An 18,184-nucleotide genomic window follows, 5' to 3' on the forward strand; every position below is an offset into this window, starting at 1 on the left:
AATACGAGGCGCGTCTCGCGTCTGACGGATATTGCACTTCGAAACTGGACCGCTTGAAAATTTTGCGTTTTTTTTTTTTTTTGTTTTGTTTGGTCTTCGACCGGCCATTCACGCGTCCGAAATGCGTCCTCGGCTTCTTCAGTAAAAATCTGGCAAGAGTACGCTTCTAAAAATATAGCCAATGTATGTAGAGTGTCTTTTGTATTCAAAATAAACTTTGTCGATTCGAGAACCCAAATCCGTTCTGCCGTGAGAACTATCGGTGAAAACTGCGCTGCGGAATTTTCTTCGTGTACAATTAAATTGGAAAATCGCAATCCACGTATGCAGGGGTTGCTGTTCGTTCTACCGCGGTCAATTCCCAGCCTCGGGAAACCGTATTCGATATTCCGCGTCTCGTAATGAATTGCTCGTCCCTTTACAACGTCTGCGAAAGTCCCGCACAAATCGGTTGCTTCATTGAACAATACTATGATCCGATTAAAAGACTTGCGCCGATCTAGCGATCGGGCGCTACAAGCACTGGGCCAAAGATTAGGTGTCTCTTTTGTTTGTCTGTTTGTTCTCCACCATCGGACACATCGTCACTGTAATCACGGAGTATTCAGAGTAATTTGGCGAAGGTCGCGAGCGGAGATCGCCGATTAACCGCTCTTCGCGTTATCTCCGTGTCTTCATGATATACTGCCGCTATTCCGTTTTTTAACCTAGGCTTAAAAAGTAAAAACGCCGACGATGTTCGCCGCCGGCACGAAGTTAATTGGTTTAACACATTAACGCTTTGATTCGTTTGTCAGTCTGTGCTCTCCTAGTCCATGACAAGTTACAAAAAAAAAAAAAAAAAAAAAAATAATAATAAAATAGAGAAACGAAATAAAAGAATAGCTGTCCGGGCTGCCGAGGGAAAAATGGTTACGTTTACACGAGACTCGAAGGTACGATTTGCGGGCGAAATACCGTCTGCCCGCGAATCGATGTAAAATGCATCTCTCGCGTGCCACCGCCAAGCTGTGCCAGCAGCGGCAGTCGAACGAGTCTTGAAAGACGATACTCGAGCATCCCTCTCTCTTGCTCACTCCCTTTTTTTTCTCCCTTTCTGTCTCGAGTGTTCACAATCACAATATGTCAAAATTTTCATCGTTAAAGTTGAATTGTGCGCCCTTAATGCGAAAAACTTCGCGACACGCATTGTTTCTGTTTTTTTTTCTTCTTTTTTTTTTACGAAAGGAAAGAAATTCGTAGGTATCGTTCGGTAATCACGTACGCGCGTTCCGTTAATACTTTTAAACAGACACCGAGAAGAAATATTTTCACCGAAAGCACTTTATCGGTGCGTATATGTCTACGTTATACGATAAACGATAGTAATACCCTAAATATTATTACGACGAGATTCGATTCGCGGTCGCTATATACCGTGTTTGTTTTTTTTTTTCGTTTTTTTTTTTTTGGTTTTCTTTTTTATCAATAGCATTATAGGCAGTGTTCGTTGAGAAACTGCTACAATTACACACCGAGATGTGTATGAAATTCGATTTCTTGGATACATTTGCACGCATTGCGCTCGATTCCGTTTGCCACCCTAAAACTACCGTTTCTCACCCTCATTCCGCCGGTAGTACGCACGCGGGTGCTTAAGATATTTATAAGACGTATTTACGCGTATCTTAAAATAAGTATCTCGCGTTTATCGAGCAACATAAATCGATAAACTTGCTCGCGTAGCGCTAGGAAAGTACGCGTCCAAACGCTAATCAAAATAAGCTGCTTTTAAACACGTCGCTTAATGTCGGCACGGATAGCTCAGAAAGTGCGTGCGCGTCGTACTTTTCCGCGGACGTGAACGTCGCGCTAAATGAGGATCATGGAAACCGTAACATCGCTAAAGAAACCTGAGAATTTCTTTCCTTTGCAGACCAACTTCTCGCACGTAATATAACCGAGATAATAGTAGCGATGCACATACCACCGAGATAACGGAGTACAAATAGAAACAATAGTAAGTGTAATAGTTACAGCGGTAGTAGTAGTAGTAGTAATAATAGTTGTAGTAATATAGCAGCAACAGCAGCAGCAGCGATCATAGTGGTAATTGCAGTAGTAGCATCAGTGGCTGTGTTGATGATGGTGACGTGATTCACTCGTTGCGCTTAGAGCTCGAATCGATTGAACGATCTGCGATCGACAACGAGTCCCGTTCCTCACTTTTATCAATGTGTGATGAGGCAACCGGAGCGTTCCTCCCCGGTAATCACGAGAGAGAGGTCCCACAATCGCCGTACTTCCAGCGACCACCGATAAAGGTCCACTATAATCCCGTGAGTTGTATATCGGACGATTTTTACTTCGGAGTTAGGAGTTGAAGGCAAAATCACAGAATGACGCAGCATCGACAGTATCGTTGTCGCGATGCTCCCGCGCTGGGCGGCGGTGTCGGCGGTGCGAAATACGCGTGCACCTTTAAGTTGGGTAGATGGGCCTAGAAATGGGACAGACAATCGCTTAAGCATCCCGGAAATTAGTAATATGAGAAATTGACTAATTGTACAATCGCGACCGAAGTGACTTTTGTAACTCGCAGTAGTCTATTGTAATCGATGATGATGTGTACACCTAATGTATTATTAACCACTCTGCAAACCGGTCGCGCGAGTCCGTTAAAAATATGATTCATCGTTAAACGGAAAAAGCAGTATTAATTATACTCGGAGGATTACGATTGTGCGCAATGATACTTTTTGCGGAATGCGCGATCTACAATTCATAAACAGTTGCGTGATACGCAAATAAATATACGCGTAGCGCTGAATATAACGCTTCACGGGAAACGCGGCCCCGATTGCTTTTTCCGCGTAACGCGCACGCATCCTTGTGAAATATAACAATAAAACGGGACAATACTCTGAGTTTACGTATGCCCTCTCTGGTAATGCGTAGGCAGTCGTAGAGTTCAATGCGCTCAAGATTGTGACAGGCCTGCATCACATGGTTGAGACCGTTGTCCGAGATGTTCGGGCAGTTGTCCAGCTCCAAGACGGCTAGGTGTTCCGCCGCGCACGGCGACAGCGCGATTTGCCGGAGGCCTTCGTCGGTGATCAGTTCGCAGTGGGACAGACTCTGCGCTCGGAAACGGCAAATATCATATCCGCATTCCCGTTATCAACGGCGCACGATAAAAATAAAGCGTCGTACGCAGTTGAAATAAAACTGCGCGCGAATACTAAACGCTTTACCTGAGAATATCATATATATATTGCATACGTACAAAAAACATTCATATCAAATTATTACTTACTAATTTCTCCAGTCTCGGACAACCCATCGCCAGGTGAGTGAGTGTGGCGTCGGTGATTAAAAGGCACTCTTCCAGATCCATCTTCTCGAGCAGTTTGCAATTCTGAAAGTCGAAAGTCGTAAGTTAGAGTTTCGCGTTTTTTTAATGTTAATGTTTCGCCGATCAACTCACTCTCGCGAGGGCCTGAAAGCCCGTATCCGTGAAATGGGTGCACGCGACGCACTCGAGTACACTGAGGAGTGGACAGTGTTGTGCCAGGCTAATCAACGTCGCGTCCGTTAAATTGGGGCAATTCGACAGGCAAACGTAATGCAGCCGTGGACACCGTTCGCTAAGTTCTCTGACTCCGTCGTCCGTTATATTCTGCAACAAGGAGACTGAAATGAATTTCTATTCACGCACGCGACGCCTAGAACAATTTCTCAAGTCACGCAGACAAACATTTTACTTCCAATAGAAATTTAAGAAATAATTATTAAACTTACGCGAAATAAACAATTTTTGTTTATTCTGTAAAATTTATTGCCAACGAGGTAATCAGGATTTTCGAATATTTATTTTAGCAACAACCGTGAATCTTCTTCTTCGCATTAATATATCACGCTTTCTATCGGGAGGTGAAAGCCTTTAGCGTCTCTGCACGAATACATACAAACGCTATATTAAATCTAACACCAATCGTAAATATTATTTTACGAGACCGACTTTTTTCAACTTTCTCAATCTGAAAAAAAAGTTGCCATTTTTTTTTTTTTTTTTTTTCTTTCTCGGCGACACGTGAAAGTCTTATCTCTCTTCCAAGCTACGTAGTAGCGGTATCTCGTCAGCGACAAATCCGTCGCGCGACGTCTGAGGCGGGAAAACGCAATTGTTCTCCTCTTTGCGTAATACGCGGATTTGCGGAGTCAATGAGATAAGTACCCTGCATTCGTGTAGATTGATCGCTTCGAGATTAGGACAGTAGCGCGCTAAGCACATCACGGCCTTGTCGGTCAGCTGGCGGCATCCCTTGCTCAGGAAGCTACGGAGCTCCGGGCAGCCCTTGGCGAGCGCGTCGACTCCGTTGTCGGTGAGCAACTCGCACCACGAGAGATTGATGTGAGTGAGCAGCAGGCAGCCGGCCGCGAGATCCTTCAGGGACATGTCCGTTATTTCGGGACACGAGTCCAGATTGAGTCGCTGCAGTTTGGAGCAGTGACTGCTGAGGGCCGCGCAGGTCGCATCCGAGATCCTCTTACATTGGCTCAGATTGAGCTCCTCGATATTAGGACACGATTGAGCTAAGGTGCGCATCGAGTTGTTGCCGATGCTCTGGCATCCCTTCAGCGAGAGCTGCCTGAGGAATCCGCCGCAACGCCTCGAAATATTTTCTATTACTGGTCCCTGCGCACACAAAAACCACCACCCGTCACCCTCGCATTAATCGCGGCTCAGAAATGCGGCCTGCAAGACGGAGATGTTCGCGTGTCCGTCTTTTTATTTACCTCCACATCTCGTTGAAAGTCGAAGAGATCGATCCTCTGCCAATTGGACCCATCGAGCGCTAACACGTTCCAGGCCTTGCTTACTTGGGCACAACGGCATAGCGATACGACATCGAGGTACGAAAAAATTCTATCGAGATAATGGCGATTCGTTAGAACGGCGTGCATGTTGCGATCGCGTCTCGCGATTACTTAACACCTTGAGAATGTGGATTTAACTTCTTCGCGCGGCTAATGGCTCGCAAGATGTTTTACATTCGCGTCTCGGCGTAAAAATGATGGCCGATTATTCAGTATGGCCACCTCGCCTCCAATTTTTACAAATTTACACTTATTCGACGCGTTTTCGTCCAAAACGAAAGAATTTCACGGAAAAAAGTGTCGCTCTGCCCCGCGAAACGAGATATTAATCGTTAAAGTTGATCACTTTTCAGATTACGCTTATAACTTTCCACACGAAGCGAGATTCCAATCCACACTTATGGCTGCGTTCGCTTTGGACGCTTACGCACTGAAAGCGTCACTTTTCTATCTTTCTTCGACGTATCATGAGCAAGAAAGATAGACTGATGCGTTTAGTGCGTGAGCGTCCAAAGCGAACGCAGCCCATGTTTACAGATGGTGGCAGCCCCCCCGTAGAAAGGGCCAAACCCATTGGATCCACACATACCTTTTTAAGCATGTGTCTTAAGTATATAATAGTTTTCTTAACCTGAAACGTGGTCAACTTTAACGATTTTTAAACCAACTAGATATCATATGGTTGACGGCACGTTAAATACCCAATTATAAAAAAAAAAAAAAACTTTAACGATTAATTTATCTCGCTTCGCGGGGCAAAGTTTTTTCTGTCAGATTCTTTCACGTTTCACGCAAAAGCACGACGAATGAGCATAAATTTATAAAAATTGGAGGTAAGATAGCAATATTAAATAATCACCAAATAATGCTCGTTTCAGACGTACAAAATTTCAAACAAAGAGCATGAATGTAACGTGCGATAAAATATGCATGTGAGCTCCGTTTTTCTTTGTCGCAAAAATATAAGGATTTTGAATACACGCGATCGCATTTAAAAATATAAAAAGACATAAAAGATCCAAGTGTAAATACGAGAAATCCACCACTTCAGATAAAACATCTAGCTTTATCTAGTTCAAATATGTAATGGGTGTCCCAAATATCTGTCGTTTTTAAAACCAACCGATGCGAATCGATGATTTCTGTTGTCTTATCGCGATAAAACCAACACACTCTCGACGCGTTAAGCCGCGAGACGCCAGGTGTTCGTGAATCCGTCGTTATACCTGAGTAGCAATTCTTTTGGCAGTTTCTTGTTAATCTGCGCCTCGTCATCGTGAAACACCCATGTTAGCTGCAACGAAAGACACGTGATTATGCGACGTGAGAGGTACGACGAGGCCGGACCGCGCTCTCGCGTTATCGCTCGCGGAGCGACAAACGTTTACAAAGAGAAGCCGACATTCCGTCTCAGTTTTACGCACGCGGTGACGCGGGACCAGGGAGAGAGAGAGAGAGAGAGAGGGAGGAGAGTACGAGGGCATACACGTTGGACGGGATGTTGGGGCGGAGGGGCGCGGGGGGGAGGAGGAGAACGCGAGTTATAGCAAAGCTGCAGCATTGGCACATGGACAGAGTTCTCTAAATTAACTAACCTGCATGTAAGATTGCTTCATGGTAGTGACAGGGTTGTGAGTATGCGATTGCGACGTGTAATAACCGCCCTGATGATGATAGTGTTGTTGATGATGATGATGTTGGTGATAATGGTGATGATAGGATGGATGCTGCTGCTTCCACCATTGTCCACCGGTACCGCCGCCTCCTTTTTCCGATTCCTCGACCGCCAGTACCCCCTGGCCGACCCCTTGGCCCCCTCCACCCACTCCTAATTGTTGGAGACTTACTTTTTTCTACAAAAAAACATATCCCAACACGTGTCATCGCGCTGTTACGCGACGGCGCTACCGCGGCCTCGAGCGGGGTCTCCTCTCTTTCGCCGCACGCTTGAAATCGATGGGTTTCACGCAAGAACGAGTCGAGCCCATAACTCCATAATCGTCCATCCATAATTACTCCCAAGGTCACTTTAGATACGTCTCCGTATGTAAATAAACCTCTATTATGTCTGTTACGAACTCGAGCTGTTGTTGCACGGAAACTCTCGATATCCAACTTGCTGCTCGGAAATTATCAGCTATAATAATGGAAATTATTATACTAATAATCTCTATCGAATATGCCGAATCTAACTTTTGTTTACTGATTAATATGACTTTTATTCGCCCGATAATCTGAATGTTAAATATAGAATGCTTATTTGTTTAATTTTACAAGCTTACTAATTGTAACGTAATTTATTATTCATTATAATAACGCGATTGCCATCTCTAGTAATTAGCACATTTACAAAATTGTGCAAACACCCACGTGCTGTATTCCAGATGTGCGCGACTTCCTTTCACTACATACTAATCGCCAATTAATAATTCATCGTCGATCCCGGTGTGAACAATAGCGTATGCAAAGTCGGGATTCAAATGATTGCACGTTATTTTGATTGGAAAGTGATACGGCTGTTAATTCGCAAGTAAATATCAACGCATTCGAATAAAAGCAAGCATTTCCAGCCGCGGTCTCGCACATACACTTGTTAACACTTTCGTGACCATTCACGTATTTTTACGTTTATACTTTCGTATAAGTCGATCGCGTAATTTTACTGTTTTTTTTTTTTTTGCATTATTGTATTCGGTCGTGTAACATGAAATGTCGGATTTTACATCAGTTTCAATATAATAGAGCGGCTCCAAGCGTTGAGCCGAATATATAACGATCGCGAAAGTGTTAAGTCCGTCGCACAAAAATTATTATTATTATTATTATTATTATAAAGGCACAAACGGGGATTCGAAATATACAAACGGATATTTAAACGCCATTGTGTACATTCACCTATTAAATATCAATTTAAATTCTTTTGTCAAAATCATTTTTTATTCATAAGCAAACGATACTTTTTGTCTGACAGACTGCACATCGACATAATTGATAAACATGCAGCCAAACGCGATATTGTGATTTCGTATCCTTTATTAATTAGTGAAATATTTGCCGCCCAATTATTCGCATTCCGTCGAAAGCCATCGACTGCGACTCGAGCACGAATGAGTCCCGTTAAAATTACGCCCGCCGAATGTTGTTTCCTACGACGCTCATTCACGACACGTCTCGTTGCATTTTCAACGAGAATAATCCGTCCGCTCGCAAAATGCTCGATTATCAAAGAGTTGATGGAAGTGAAAACAAAGCGGCGAAGAACGATGGGAGTGTGTTGGATGCAGAATAGTGTAACGCATGGTTTCACATTTTCAAGTGCAAGTTGTTCCCAAATAAATCCCAAATTTTTTTTTTTTCCGCGCAGCATCGTTTCATCTCGGAAAATGTAACGGCTAGTGTGTTTGCCCATGTTTGTACGTGTATGCTGTGCGTGTAAACACATGATAATACATTGTAATGACAAAAAGTTAACTAGTTGCTTGCTTACATGTTTTTTTTAGTGACATCGTGCCGCATATCTTGTGTGTATATTATATTTATACAAGCGCATAGCTAATACATGATTATGCATCGATTTCAGTCGATATGTTATTAATTAGTAATTAAAGGATGCCTTGACCAGAGAAGCCGAAGAAAAAGATTTTGCAGAGAAGCCGAAAGGAAGAATTTTATAAATGAGATCACAATAAGATCGTATGCAGTTATAATAAAATTATTTTTAGGAAGTTAAAGGCAATAATTAAAAAAAAAAATTTTATTCCACATTTTACACAATATATATTCAAGCAGTATATTCAAGCAAAGCAGAAATAAAAAATATATAAAGATCGTTCCACGTGATCGAAGTAGAAAAATGATCTTTCCACTTTCGATAACTACAAAAGACGACTTTTTGCATATCTTTTTGTTCAACATGAGTAATTATTCACTGCACTTTGTCAATGTTAAAAATAAATCACTTCGCTTACGTGTCAGATGTATATGTATGCGGAAACGATCTATACACAATGAGGAAAGCTTCTCATTTTGCATAGCTGTGAGGATAGGAAGCGGTTGTTACAAATTGTAACGTAGGTAACGAAATTATAATTTCCAATATGTAGCTTTTTCAATGTTTATTTATTTAATGCCAATTAGAGCAAGACTTCTTTCGACGAAGATAACCGAATACTTGGTATAAAGTATCTTCGTAAAAACTTGTACAATGTAAATTTTGAATATAGATGCTTTCTATTGCCACATTTAATTATAATATCTGTTGTATTATGCATTCACATGTATTTCTAAAAATAATAATTATTTCCTAAGAATTTAGTGGCTTGATGTAAAGTTTCTGTTAATAGTTGTGCATAGACTTTTTGATGAATAAATACAGCGAGAATCATCACCTGCGTGAAGATATTTGCAATATGCTTCTGTAAACTTAATGACAAAATTATTACACCACGGTGCATACCTATAACATAAAAAAAAATTAAACAAAAAATTATTTAACATGCTTGTAAAATTGTGTAAAACGTAACGTGCAGTCATGCAGAATTTATCATGCAAGCATGAGTTATTTAAAACGATATTAGAAAATTTGTCGTATAATCTTAGCAATTTCCTTGCGTCAGCAATTTCCGCGATGTTCAACCTTGTAACAAAAATGCCAAAAAAAATCACCCAATTTTCCAATAAAATTTTTCATTTAATGACTTATTTAACAGACTCACGAATGATTCGCGATTCATGATGCAACGTAAACGTTTGTAGAAAGGGAATAAAATAAATTTTGCAGACGCGAGCTTTACTCGATCGTGGTCATGTAAGGAAGGATCAATTCGCCTTCGGATTTCGCCGTGATATTCGCGTGCGAGGTAACGCGCACGGGTTTATTTTACTTCGGCTGCGAAATTGGGATACGTCCTTTCGTCATTATGTGCGTCCTTGAAATAAAGCTCTGGAAGCGCTTTTATCAATAATGACCGTATGCATAGATCGCGAGCGAGTGCAAGCGGGCGGGCGGACGACTCTTCAAACTTCCATGCCTTATCGCATAAAGTATGCAAGCGTTGCATAAAATTATACAGGATAACAAGGCGGCCGTTCGACGATAGCCATCGATGCGACGAAGATACGCGATTGCGTTCGGCCTTAAACCGTAAAATACGAGCACAGCCTCGTGAATAATTATGACTCGTATAATCTGAGAACGTCCTCGGTGCGCGACGAGCAAAACAGCTAAAATAGCCAGTCCACAAGCGCCGTTTCGATTTTATATCCCACAAGTATTGTAATTCGAACACCACATTTTCTCAATTTCCGCTATTCGAATCGATTCTATTCCCACGAAATAGGAATAAAGAAAATTTATAATTTTGGAATAGCTTGAATTTCACTTGAAATAAATCTGTTTTCTTTTGTAGTAAAAATTCTTTGGCAATCTATTTGGCAAAAAGATTAAATTATTATAAAAATTCGAAGGGGATATAAGTGATTACCACAAGTATTGTAATTCGAGTACCACATTTTCTCAATTTCCGCTATTCGAATCGATTCTATTCCCGCGAAATAGGAATAAAGAAAATTTATAATTTTGGAATAGCTTGAATTTCACTTGAAATAAATCTGTTTTCTTTTGTAGTAAAAATTCTTTGGCAATCTATTTGGCAAAAAGATTAAATTATTATAAAAATTCGAAGGGGATATAAGTGATTACCTATTACTGATTAGATAAACCTGTTACTGGCGCACTGTATTTGAGATTAGACCGCCTTTGTCTGCGATATTGTAAACAAGTTAATATACGTGCGCCGACTTTAATAGCGTTATCGTTCGCCGCGGATTTTCCTGAAAGTTAAAACACGTTCGCAAATCCTTGGAGAAGTGCAAATTAATAACTTTATTATTACTTAACTTAAGAGAACTAATTAATGAGATGTACTTAATGTTTCAGAACGCTATGCGCCATATGTGTATCATTATATCGAAGGTATTTGTAAATAAAATAAAATCGAAATACACGCGGTTATTTTTAACTGCACGATACATCAGAAGTTCAAACACTCTCTTGGCATCAGCTACTTCTCCGATTTCGCTCTTTGCACGGGGAATTCCGCGCGGACGGACTCAAAAGCGGCAAAATAAACGGGCATCGATTCGGCATTCGTCTTAAATACACACATGAATGCCGCATCGTTGCTGTTCCATACAATATAACATATGTGCTGAGCCGCGTGTTAAACGCGGAAGACAAATAGCGGTGTGCGGGGCCGCGTCGTAAACAAAGTGCGCAAATCGCGAATGACACGACGCGACGCAACATGGGATGAGGACCCCCGCGCGACGCCGTCGCGTCGATACGATTGCCTTCTATTATTCCTTATCTTTATCAGAGAGACCCGCGAGCGACGAGCGGTATCGTGGTCGCGAGCGCAAGAGATCAATGCGGTCGTCGAGAATCTCATTGTTTCGCAACCGAGCGAAAAAAAAGCGAAGCACGGATGAAAGTAGTTGCTGGTAGCTCAACAATAAATATCGCGCTTCGTATTTCTTATTTTCAAAAATTGCGCGATTAAATATTCAAAGTTTGATTATATTTTAATTCAATATTTAATCAGTGTGCATTTTTTAATGTCACTCAAATATGTATGTTTATTATTTGTATTATTATTATCGTATCTTTGATGAAATATATAGAAAGAATGTTTTTCTCGGAGATCTATATTTCTTTGTCATATATTTTCATAGTCATCTTTAGATGGCACGTTCACTTTTTGTTGTTGACTTCGTGCGCCGGAGTACAATGCAACGTGACGTCATTTCGCGTGCAGGATGTGCGCCGAATATCGCTCGTGCTCCACAATTTCTGTTTACGTGTCCACCGGGACCATCCCTGCCGTACGATTCTCTCAAAATCCCGTTCGAACGATCCCTCTTTAATTCGCTCTTATGCCGATCTGTGGACCTACTCATGAATTGTTCATACAATCAAAAATGCGAATGTATCGATGCTTAACTGCGCTGATCGAGAACTGTACGAGGTAATTTTAGATATTTGAGAAGTTCGGCTTTTTACTGCACAATTTCGTTGCAGAATTCCAGCAATGAAACTATGCGAACTATTTGACACGATAAGTTGGGATATCGAAAAGAATAGCAAGTGGGTGATTTTGTTGTCTTTGAACAGAAATGCACTTTGGAGAAATTCATGAGATTCTATTTCTATTCGACTCTCTCGTTGTATTTTTAATGGAAATTGATTAAAAATTGGCGTTTGCATTAAAATGTAAATTTTATTCAACAATATTATTAACTAAATTTTAATTTTATTCTACTTTATTCTATATATATATATATATATATATATATATATATATATATCACTCAGATGTCACATAAGTATTAATATTTCAGATATGCTGCAACTGCGGAATATTGCATTCCGTCCAAAATAAATCGCCTAATGCGCGTGAAAGGAGACATTATCCTTAACGCTATCTCTACGAGATATTAAATTAAATGAAAAGTCTGTACACAAATTAACCATGTCAATCGGCAAAGACAAAAGACCAAAGGACATTCGGATATTTACAGCCAAGTTAATAATAGATTTGAAACGAAAAAGGCATGTGTATAAAGCCCAAGTCCGCGACCTCCATCGCGTTGCAATGCATCGTTGATATGCCGTTACGGCTCTTGCGCTCGCGAAAAATCGCATCGCCCGCTCGTCACGAAGAAGCGCACCGACGAGGTGCCTAGGCGGACAAGTCTATCTTAGAAAGTGCTGTATAATCTAATCTGTTGGCTAATAATATACCGCGATAAAAACGTTGCGAACAACGATGTCATTCAGAAATCTTTGCACATTTGACGGTTGTTTACAATAAATATAAATATTTATACGTGAGAAGATTGAAAGAATTCTAAGTGCTATCTTAACGCTAGAAGCACTTGAGAGTAATCAAAATTCGAGATGTACCGGAAGATTGTCTCACACATGGTCAGATTCATACAAGGCAAATGAGAGAAAACATGAAAAAAACATGACCATGTTTATATGAACAGCCGGAAGACGAGAAATATTGATACGAATCGATCGGTAATGAGAATCAACATATCGCATTTGCTCAATTTGTTGAAATGTCTGGAAAAAAATCGCAAGGTCTCGTTGGGCGAAATCTCGGGCATCAGCCGTGTGTCGACGGCCGCCGAGAGAGGAATCGTTCGCATGACGGGCGACACGCGCCGATTCGCCCGTCCTCCTCTTCGCAGAATCACAAGCGCAGACGTGTTGCTAAGAAATTAGATTCTGGTGAATTGCAAACGACGCCGTTTATATTTCGGCGCCGGCTACGTCCGGCGTGAGCGCAACGCGATCATTAGCAAACAACAACTGCATTTTGCGTCTAAGTAAAATTTACGTCACGAAAATAAATGGATGAATAGACGTAACATGATTCATCAAGTGAGATTCGAAGTCGATATTTTTCAGCGACAAAGTCGAGGCGTCAATAATTTTCGCAAATAAAACTTGAGAGGCGAAAGATAAATTGCAAGACATTACTTGTCGCTGAATTTGCGGCAAATCTTTTTTAACGCCATTTTCAAAGTTTAGTTAACGAATATTGTATGTTTTAGAAGAATTGTGGAAAATGACAATTTTTCTCGATACTTAAACTCGGGGAAAAATACGCTCTGAAATTCACAAAGAACAGCATTAGTTGCGTCCACCTTCTGTCAATTCTAAGGCATTGTAAAAAGAATATATGAAATCTGTATACGTGTATAACATGAAGAATATGGGAGGGAGAAATGCACGAGGTTCGACTAAATCAATTCGATGAATTTGACCAACATTGATTAAAATAAATTTGATTAAAATCTAATTTCATAGAACATTGCACACGTGCGCGTCGCTTCAAAGCTCGAATACAAATTTTCCGCGAGGTACTTTCATGTTTTAATTATTTGTACATTTTATGTATTAAAACGCGGTGAATTGTAATGTTCGACTTGTTTGTCGAAGGCGGCCTGCGTATATGCCAATAACTTTTCGCAATTTACAACTCATGAATGAAGTAATAAAAATAGCAGTCGCAGAAACGGATTATATTTACCGAGACTGCAATAACACGACGTCGCATCGAAGCGTTTCACTTGCAACGCGCATCTCTAACTGAAAGCTGATAAATAAAACAAGATGAAATTATCAAAGATACCTTCACATTAAGACGTATATTAGTGTATAATATTGTAATATTTATAATATTATAATTATTATAATTTATAATAGTAGAGATAGATTTAACTATTCAAATTCTAGTTGTTATTACTTCATTTTAAATATATAAAAATCCGTGAAAAATGTATTTTTATTAAGACGTAAGTTAAGTCGCGCAGTATAAATCGAATTCATATCTTTTACGAGTGAAAAATTCGTTTCTGCCCGATATATTATCAGTAATTGCAACTTTATAAACATAGTAGTGATATATGACACGTAAAACGTTTGTACGCAGTATTTGTACTATGTATACGTTCAATCCAATAAAGCGGAATTCTCTTAGCAACATATGTATTATCAACATATCCGAATTATCTAATCCAAACAGCAAGATAGCAAAGCACAGTCTACTACAAAAATATGATCCGATGTTATTGCCTTGACAAATCTACAACAGATATGTTAAAGCGAATGAAATAAAAAGCGTATATGCATTAAAAACAAGAATATGCACACACAACCAAATTACTTTATCTGGATTGCGTGACAGCGGAGGTGCTATGAAAATACGGTCCCATTCACGGCTTTTTACTTATCATTCTCGGGTACACATTGTTATCGAAAACACAGCACGCGCGCGCCCGCTCGCTTGTTTACGCGTCTACGACACGCGCGTGTTACGGAGTTTTCGCGTTAGCGTCGCAACGACGAGCGTCACGTCGCGTCGCCGAAGAGAGCGACGTCCGAGAAATGCGCGCGTGAAAAGGGTGACGCGCTCGCCGTTGCGATGCCTGTTGTCGCGATGACATTGTTCGATGATTCGCACAGCGCGATCGCGAACAACGACGCTCATTGACATTCCGATCGCGCGCACGAACATCATCGCCGAGGATTGCTTCCGTTTGAGCGAGAGAGCACGAAGATTTTTGCGCGTCTCGTCGTTGTTGTCGTCGCAGTCGTCGTTGTCGTCGTCGTCGTCATCGTCGTCGCTGCTCGGACACCGCCTGAGCGAAGAACAAAGAAGAGGGTAGTAGCCAGGACGCGGGGGAGGGGGAGACGTGCATTTAACAACGAGAACGCACCGCTGGCTGGCGACGTAGCCACCGCTCGCGACCGCGAAAGCAAAAGAGAGAAAGAGAGGGAGTCGGAGCGAAAGAGGTGGAGCACGAGAAAGAGAGAAATAAAGAAAGACAGAAAGAAAGGAAGGACGGAAGGAAAAGAGGGAAGAAAGGACAAAGGATGGAGTTGGCTGGCTGGCTGGCTGGTTAGCTAAGCTTGCTTGCTTGCTTGCTTGCTTGCTTGCTTGCTTGCTTGCTTGCTTGCTTGCTTGCTTGCTTGCTTGCTTGCTTGCTTGCTTGCTTGCTTGCTTGCTTGCTTGCTCGCTCGCTCGCTCGCGTTGCTTGGTCGGTCGATGTGAATATATACGCAGCACGCACGAAAAAGGCCTCGCGAATGACAGCGTGTTGCCAGCCAGCCACAATAACGAGAGGATGCCCTGGCGCATGACGCCTTCATCACCGTCGTCTTTGTCGTAAAACGTCGTCGTCGTCGTCGTCGTCGCGATTGGGACGCGAAACAACAGCTACGAGGACGCCCGTAGTGGTCGCCGCGAAGCGCGGCGGCCAGGGGAGCGAATCAGCTGTTCGCCTCGGCAATGACAACATTGAACACGCACGACCCCCCCAAACGTGTGGCACTCTGACGCGCGTTTCCACGGCCGCGTTTCGTCCGCGATGCGGACCGCGTACGTCGTTGACTTACCTCGAGCCTGGTCCGCCCGGAGTGTATCATCCTTTTGCGTCGCGTTATTTTGCAAAACTTCCGGGAGTACCCGCACGGTGCAGTCACAAAAAAAAACGTCGCGCGGCCGAGCGAGTCGCTACGCTTCGCGAGAGAAATGGCCGAGTCTACTGAATGCTCGACGTGCGACTGCGGAGTAGGGGCATGGAACGGTGCGCCGCCGCTTTCCGTCGGCGCCGCCGCGAGATTCGATGCACGCGGCCGACTTGACGACAGTGCGACCAACCAACGCGTCCACAGCCATTGTTTACACGCTTCCCATTGGATCGTTATTTTTGCAAGAGTAGGGCGACTACGACGACGACGTGCACTTTGTGTGCAACGACGTGAGAGAGGCACATTCGTTGCGCTCCGAAACGAGGTAAAGATAAACGCGCGCATACAGCCCGTTATAACCTTGTGTTGCAGGCAGTGCTGTTACCGATGTAGGATCAGCTGTTACCAAGCGGGCGCGCGCGCGCGCGCTCCTTTCCGCGTCCCAGATAAGCGCACGCGGAGTTGAGATCAGCACGTGTTGCTAGGTTCGTTTTGACTCGCGCTTCGCGTAGAGAACGCGGCCGGGAAATAACCCCGTTGACCTGGATTCAATTATGGCTTGACCGAAATATTTAATTTACAAACGAGTGACGGAAAGGTCTCAGGTGACACGCGAAAATTCAATGATCTGAATGTCGCGCGCTAATGAAGTTGATTAAAAACACATAGGTTGAAGATTTTCTTATTAAAACTATTAATGCAGCAACAATAATTTTGCAGTGCGCATATAATGAACGGAAGCATATAATTTAGCGCGATCTCGCATCACAGAAAAAATTTGTAGTTTATTTTGTACCATAGTGAATGATTTCATTGACAACTAATACGCTTAATTGATGAATTATAAAGAAAGCATTTCAATGCACGTCCTCGATTAATATACTGCGTATATAACGCAATCATAATTCGCGTATTATCGCGTTTTATCGTAAACATCATGCAAGGGAAAAAAACACTATGTTTTGATTAATATAATTGATACTCACATCATTACTGAAATATTTAAATCAATAAAATATATTATTTAAATTTTCTAGAATTTAAAATAAACTTACTTACGTACCGCAATAATTGCGTCGAATTGAACAAGAAAAGATTTCTTCAATTGACTTTTCCAATTCCATAAAGAGAAATATAATTTATAAAATCACTGCTAAGAAATGTTAAAATTGAAAAATTTATTTTTATTCTTATTACACGTTTCATTATATTGATTGCGCTTAATTGTGCACAAATAGTATCATCAAACAATAATAAATGATTGATTAGATGTGATGTCGTCATATTTTTCAATCGTAGTATTCAATAAGAGGTCAAGTGATACGATATATTATCAAAATTTTAGATCAAAATCGAAAGAAAAATAGTATAAGTAATGCGTCATATTCTAGAACAAATAATTGATTTCTAAGATTCTCTTAATCTTTTCGAATGTGAAGTGTTGAACGTGAAGTGGTCTTATCGGTAATTGCCACTGTAATATTGATTTACCTCATGCATAATTATAAATACATGAAATATATCAGTATGTAAAACGTAATATCTATTGTAAATATAAAAGCAATTAAACAACGAGCAGATTTATGAAAAAATCGCATGCAGACAAATCACAGTAGAGTAAATAAATTTGTATTAATACTTTTGAAAGATCGATTATAATTTGCACGACATTTAACATGTTAAGCCACTTTATATTTTATAGTAATTTTTTGTATGCGATAAAACTGTGTAGTGATGTGATCGGCAGTGATGATTTATACCTCTGAATTTTTCAATCGGATAATTTTGCGCATTTATTCAAACGTAGTCCGTGCATTTTTATCGCAATCAATAATACAATATAACATCTGATATTTATTTCAATTATCGATATTGATAAATCGTGAAATTTAAAAAATAACATATTCTTTCAAAAATGAATTTCGTATCTGCATTGCTTTCACAAAGCAAAAATACATTTGATGGTACTTTGATTATTTATCGTTTTTAATTTTTTTTTCATTTTTTATTCATTAATTTCTTTTGTTTATCAATTCAAAATTACATAAAATAAAACTTCAGGATTCACTTTAAAAAAGTAAAAGTTCTATCCGTTTTAAAACTTTTTGATTACATAAAACACAATAATTATTTAAAATAAACGCATATTGATTAACAGTTTTTTAATTGATTTTTAATTACTTATTTCAATATAAAACTTGTATAAACAAAGACATTTTCTATTTATCAATTTTTATATGTTTATTTCGACGAGCTTTATGTCAACGATCGATTAACTTC

General features: G+C 40.7%; 2 protein-coding genes across 3 annotated transcripts in view; both read right to left on the bottom strand.

Annotated features, from left to right (window-relative positions):
• Positions 1–1,420: 1,420 nt before the first annotated feature.
• LOC105674900 (F-box/LRR-repeat protein 20) lies at positions 1,421–17,062 on the bottom strand. Of its 2 annotated transcripts, XM_012371558.2 has the most exons (9): positions 15,830–17,062; positions 6,456–6,713; positions 6,087–6,154; positions 4,780–4,909; positions 4,217–4,678; positions 3,467–3,658; positions 3,296–3,397; positions 2,902–3,117; positions 1,421–2,479 (listed from the first exon to the last, which is right to left on the bottom strand). In XM_012371558.2, the coding sequence occupies exons 1-9, from the start codon at positions 16,247–16,249 to the stop codon at positions 2,372–2,374; spliced, it is 1,956 nt and encodes a 651-aa protein (XP_012226981.1). In that variant the 5' UTR covers positions 16,250–17,062; the 3' UTR covers positions 1,421–2,371. The 2 variants fall into 2 exon arrangements, with proteins under 2 accessions (XP_012226981.1, XP_012226991.1); XM_012371568.2 differs by lacking the exon at positions 6,456–6,713 and having other exon boundaries at positions 15,830–17,052.
• The window catches only part of zda (peptidyl-prolyl cis-trans isomerase zonda), a 123,346-nt gene continuing 111,935 nt past the window's right edge, over positions 6,774–18,184 (bottom strand). Inside the window, exon 6 of the mRNA XM_067348933.1 lies at positions 6,774–9,316. The gene's annotated coding sequence lies outside the window, so the exon portion shown is untranslated. The remainder of the gene's footprint in view (positions 9,317–18,184) is intronic.

The sequence above is a fragment of the Linepithema humile genome, chromosome 1, assembly GCF_040581485.1.
Source record: "Linepithema humile isolate Giens D197 chromosome 1, Lhum_UNIL_v1.0, whole genome shotgun sequence".
Taxonomy (NCBI): Eukaryota; Metazoa; Arthropoda; class Insecta; order Hymenoptera; family Formicidae; genus Linepithema; species Linepithema humile.